We start from the raw sequence: 6,019 nt of genomic DNA on the forward strand, positions 1-6,019 counted from the left end.
CAATGCCATAGTTGTCATTCTTTTAAAAACGGTCCTGTGACTCCTGAGAATAAAATATTTTATGATAATCATATACTTTGCAAAAATCAGGTTAGATCTTTAAAGGAAAAGGATAAACGTGATTCACAAAATGATACGAAAATATTCTGCGCTACTTTTGATTTGCAAAAAGTGTTGTTGTCCCCAAGTGGTGAAATTAGTCTATTTTATTACAGCAAAAGGTTGAAAATACATAACTTATCAGTCTTCGATATTAGTAAGTTAATTGGTACCTGTTACTTATGGAATGAACAAATTGCAATGAAGGGATCGAACGAAATAGCGAGCTGTATTTATAATATTATTACATTGAAAAGTCAAGAAGGTTGTGACGATTTCAGATTTTGGTCAGACAATTGCACTGGCCAAAACCGAAACAGGATTAAGTTTTTTATGTATCTATACGCTGCTAAACAGTTTAATTTGAATGTAAACCACACTTTTCTTGAAGTAGGCCACACGCAGAATGAAGGCGACTCCATACATGCCACCATTGAAAAAGCTTCAAAATATAAGAATATTTATACACCCTCTGAGTGGAGCTCATTGATTCGATGGGCGAAATCAAAAGGAAGTCCTTATAACGTCATAGACGAATTTAAGAATATGATTTATGACTTCAAAAGATGCAGACAAATACTCAGTTTAACTGGACTACAAAACTCAGAAGGACAAAAAATTCGTTGGTTTAAAATAAAACAAATTCCGTAAGCCGAGACGAACCGTACGTTTTATACTATGAATATAATTTGGGTAGTGAAGATGCTATTGAAAATCATATTAATATCTTAGATCACCCAGTACAAACAAGAAGACAAATTGCCAATAGACCAACTGATATTCCTCTGCAACTATGTTACAATCAGCTATTACCAATACAACCTTCCAAGAAGAAAGACTTGCTTGATTTATGTCGAAAAAATATTATCCCACCGGTATACCATAGTTATTATGAAAATTTAATAGCATCTAATGACATTGTGACTATTAATGAAAGCGATAATGAAGACATTTTAATAAACACTTATTAAGAATTACTAGTAAATTTTACCATTAACGTTGATTTTGATAATTTTATTACTTGATTATATTACTTACAGAGATATTTTTTTTGTTTACATCAGAAAGGTTTTATTTTTGTTATTTTTTTGTAATTTTATTAAGGAAATAATAACGTGAAGTACGTAGTTTTGTTAATAAAACTAAGATCTTCAGAAACAGTTTCCTTCTTATATTTTTTTGTTGGTAATTTTATCATTAAAATACCAAAAGACTGAATTCGGGTCCATATGTGTACTTATAAGGCTATCGTATAAGGGCCCATGTGACGTACAAAAACCGGTAAATGTATATATAAAATACTATAATATAAATGAGGAGGATAATTGTCATAGCTAACAAGCAAAATTTCATAAACTTCGGATTTATAAATCTAAAGTTATAGTAAATTTTAACTGTGGAAACCCTCTCCTGTAAAGTTGTAATTTTGCATTTTGGCCCATATACATAGGACCCATCGATATACTAAAACAAAGGATTTTTTAGCAATGCGAAAAAATGTATCTCAGAATTGTCGAGTAGGGCAAGTGCGCCACAGTTAATAATCGTATGGCGCACCAGCCCCTGATCCATATATAACCAACCTTTTTCGAGCATATGTTTGATTAATATGAATTATTATTATTAAAATGTTATACTTAACAGCATAATTTTTTGTACTCAAGGTATTTTGTTTTGAGCCGACTTAAATAAAAGGGCGTATTAGTTAATTCGTTTTACAAAAAAACTGAAATACTTTGGTCTGGAGCAACTTTACGTGAAGAGGCACGTTATCTGGTTATAATGCAACTCAAACATTTCAAATGTCATAAGGTCAAATTCTAAGTAGTTGAGTTATAACGCATTCAAAATTGTTAATTCCTACATTTTTGTATGTTTTTTTTTTTGTTTTTAGAAATAAAATGAATTTTGTATTAGGGCAACAATTTTTTTATTCCAACATATCCGCACACAAAACTCTAATATTAATACCTAAATATAGCAAAAAAAAATTGTAAAATGTTTTGCAGCCCTGATTTACAAATATATGGCGCACTTACCCCGAATTTGATTTGACATCCATAGTTTGTTATAATATTGAGTGATTAAAAATTATCCAAGAGCAATGCGAGTAAAACTGATTTCTCTATGGACTAAATTGAGTGTTTTCTTTATAATGTTTCATATTGGCGTATTATTACACACGCGCACTTACCCCATTTCCGGAGGCAAGTGCGCCTACTACCATTTTTTTTTACTTTGAGCAAAATATTATTAATTTATGGTCCGATTTTCTTGAATGGCAATAGGTTGTTATCACAAAATACCAAATATTCTTAAATTAATAAAATTACTTTCTTAAGTCAGCACAAAAGAAATTATTTTGCATTGAATCCAGCTATGAAAATTTTATGGCGCACTTCCCCCGACTGACCTTAACTACTTCTTTTTTCGTAATAAGTATATTTCTCAAAGGTAATTTTAAACTTTAGTAATTAAGTAATTAAGCCTAAATTAGTTTTTTTAAAAATATTTGGATTTTTTTGTCTTTTATTCTGTATTCAATATCGTTGAACTATTTCGTGTATATTCCTGAGCATAAGGGCGTTTATCCTCTATTAGGACATGGAGCATATACACTTCTAAATAGGGAAAAATGCTTCTCGTTTAAAAAAAACCAATAGTGCTTGTAATGACAGAAATCATGTTTAACACGCTAGTAAGAAAGCTAATAAATAAAAAAAAGTTAATTTCACTCAATTAATCCCCCGTGGCAACTTACCCCTGGTCTATAAAACCTATAGTTATTTAAATGTCATCTTAAACAATTCTGCCATTGCAATGGAGTCAATCATTCAATGAATCAGCTTATCATGCAGGTAGATATTGTAACTTTGAATTTTCGGACGACCTCAGTCCATCCCGTGACCATCAATGCTGCAAAAACTTCGAACGGTCGGGATAAAATAATAATTTAAAAAGTAGTTTTATTTTGGTTAGCTGCTCATCGTTCACTGCTAAACATACTCCTCCTCAAGTGAAAGCCAAGTATCTCAGCCATGAGCAGCACGTATCCTTAGACTACCTATCGCCTTTTTTCAAGTAATAGGTCCATCGTGCGGCGCCCTACACTGCTTCTATTAATCGCGGTTTCCGCACCAGCAGCTACCTTTGTCTGTTTTACCGTTCTTCATATATATACCTAAAGTACATACTTGGTATAAAATGTATACTACAATTTATAATTACAGGCATACCGAATAGAACGTTGTAAATAAAATAGTCTGAATGGATTTTAATATGTATTTATTATTATATTGCCTATTTTAAAATTGTGTGTATTAACGTGTATAAAATCTTTACCGGACATGTTAATATATTACGATAAAGCAGGAAGGCATTTGAACAAAGGTCCTGTTGCAAACATTAACGCCAGTACAGTCAATAATTGATTTCGATGCAAAATAAAATTTAAAAGCTAAACTAGAAATCGCATTTATTACAGCGTGACTATTTTGATGTATTCAACTTCAAGCCGGGGCAGGCGGGAGTTGATCATATCCTCGACTTAGTGGCGCCGCCTCGGATGCTCGCCGACCGTGATCGACGCGCCTGAGACTTCTCTAACGCTGGCTGCCGCTTCTTTCGGTTGGGTGACACTGGAACACATGCAGCTTAATGTTATAAAACTTCTAGTTATACCAGCATAACGATATAACTAGTATTTACTAAGCTCGCGAGTTTATTCTCGTAGTGACCGAACATATTTACTGTAGATTATATTTTCTGAAGATGTCTTGTTTACACTGCTGCCGAGATGGACAGTAAAACATATTGTTATATTAAGCAGTGAAACCCAACGAGTACCTATTCTCCGATTACATCTAGCTTTTTTGTTTTTTGCTCCTTGAATGACGAGACGAGCTTGCAGTTCGTCTGATGTTAAGCAATACGACCGCCCATAAACAGAAGAAACACCTTCCAACACCTTGAGTTACAAAGTATTGTTTGGTATTCAACTGCGCTCCCCATCCTGAGACGTGAGATGTTATTTTAAATAGACATTGCGGTGGTACCTACCACCAGTAGCTAAACTTTCAACATAATTGAAATTTTACGTTAGCTAGGATTGGAAAAATATATTTTTGAGTTCTCACAACGGACGCACACCCGGTACAGTCATGTTTTCACATGCTGCAAATTACCTACATTGTGTCGATCACGTTTAAAAATTTGATTCTTGGATTGCGAGTTGTACAGCGTCGCTTTGTGTCTGAAGTTTTAGTATGTTAAACCAGAATTTCAAAATAATTATTTCCATGGCTAGAATTTTGTTTAAATTATGAGGGTGCTGTTGTAAAACTAGACAGTTCACTAGAAATTATTGTTTTTAAATATTTAATTTAATTTCTTGCATTTTCTATTAAATGTTACATTTGTTAATAATAAAATAGTAATAGTATCAGCCATGTATTATATACAGTCCACCACGCTGGCCCAGTACGGATTGGTAGACTAAACACACCCTCCAAATTCCGATAGAGAACTTCTCAAGCATGCAGGTTTCCTCACAATGATTTAATTCCCCGTTAAGTAAGCGATAATTCACAAAGTGTAAACACATAACTTTAGAAGAGTCAGCGGTGCGTGCCCTTGTTATTCGAACTGGCGGACATTCGACTCGACAGTCCGTTCCACACCCAACTAGACAACTGTCGCTCTTATATTTGTTGCATTGATAAATTATTAGCGTGTTGATACTCATAAAAATAATAGCAGATGATATTACCTACCCATTATCAACTCGAAATCGTTATTTTCCTTATTGAAAGCCGCTTCCCGAAGTAACCGGACACTGTTGTTAAAACCCTTGTTTAAGGTGCCGGAATTCATCAAATTGCCTGAATTCTCTGTAAAAATAAAATAATATAATATTTATTCACACTCCTTGTTAAATTTAATGGGAATCAATAACACTAGGGATTTAGAATATATTCATCATATTATTAATCATTACGAGGCGAGAATTCAACAGGTTTTTCTGGTATCATGACTGGTTTCCTATTTATTTAATTATTTCTGCCAATGGAAGGATGATAGTCCAATGCAAATGAAATAATTATCATTATGAGACGTACCTAATGTCTGACATTTAGTGCTGAATCTATGTGTAGGTATTTCTTAACAGCATCTAGTGAACAAAGAGCTTGAGATGCGGAAGCATTCTCTATTCAAAGTTAGATTCTTACAACTAACTTTTTATTTTTGTTATGGTTCGTCCTACGTTTGTGTTTTCACCGTGTAATACTAATATTTCATATTCTCAAACGACAAGGAATATCCTTTGATCCTTGTTTTAATGCCAATGTTTTCACATTTTACACAATATGCCTAAATAAAGTTGTAAAAGCGATTGGCTATTTCATGATTTACTTTTGATAGATGACTAAACTGACTTTCCAGGCGGTAAAGTGATGGTATAGCGTAAGCAATACGACAACCGTTTTGAGGTTCGGGAAATGATATTGATTTGCTAGTATAAAACCCTTAAAAATAAAATATAGGCACAAGGAATAGGTTACTTACTGGAAGCAGCATTAAAAGACTCCGATATAGGCAGGAATCCGAACGGAGTTCCCATCTCAACGACGGCTAAGAGGACACACAAAAAGAACGTGATCACACGACCTGCCCACCACGCCGCCATCTTGACATTGAGGGACGAGTTACGTTGCGGTGGATATAGAAGGTTGGAGCTTTATATATTATACAACGCAGGTGAGCATTATCACTGGAATTTTGCAAATTTGTCAGTAAAACCAAAGAGCAATAAATAGTAACTTGGACATTAGAATTTACATCTGTTTAATGGCTTAATCGTTGTTTTGAATTGGTCTGCATTTCACTAACAATTATTGTGTTTGTCATAAACTTAATTACT

The 6,019-nt window shown here is 33.6% G+C and overlaps 1 protein-coding gene across 1 annotated transcript; it reads right to left on the reverse strand.

Moving 5' to 3' along the window:
* Positions 1-3,561: 3,561 nt before the first annotated feature.
* LOC119189438 lies at positions 3,562-5,830 on the reverse strand. The gene is made up of 3 exons (XM_037439010.1): positions 5,665-5,830; positions 4,872-4,988; positions 3,562-3,737 (listed from the first exon to the last, which is right to left on the reverse strand). The coding sequence occupies exons 1-3, from the start codon at positions 5,783-5,785 to the stop codon at positions 3,634-3,636; spliced, it is 342 nt and encodes a 113-aa protein (XP_037294907.1). The 5' UTR covers positions 5,786-5,830; the 3' UTR covers positions 3,562-3,633.
* Between the last annotated feature and the right edge of the window lie 189 nt (positions 5,831-6,019).

The sequence above is a fragment of the Manduca sexta genome, chromosome 15 (genome assembly GCF_014839805.1).
Source record: "Manduca sexta isolate Smith_Timp_Sample1 chromosome 15, JHU_Msex_v1.0, whole genome shotgun sequence".
Lineage (NCBI taxonomy): Eukaryota > Metazoa > Arthropoda > Insecta > Lepidoptera > Sphingidae > Manduca > Manduca sexta.

Bases quoted from the DNA above. Each gene is read 5' to 3' on its own strand.
- LOC119189438 (XM_037439010.1), bottom strand. From the start codon at position 5,785: ATGGCGGCGTGGTGGGCAGGTCGTGTGATCACGTTCTTTTTGTGTGTC. The intron at 4,989-5,664 runs GTAAGTAACCTA...TTATTTTTACAG, and splicing joins GTCTTTTAATGCTGCTTCCA to AGAATTCAGGCAATTTGATG. The intron at 3,738-4,871 runs GTAGGTAATATC...CATGTGTTCCAG, and splicing joins CGATTTCGAGTTGATAATGG to TGTCACCCAACCGAAAGAAG.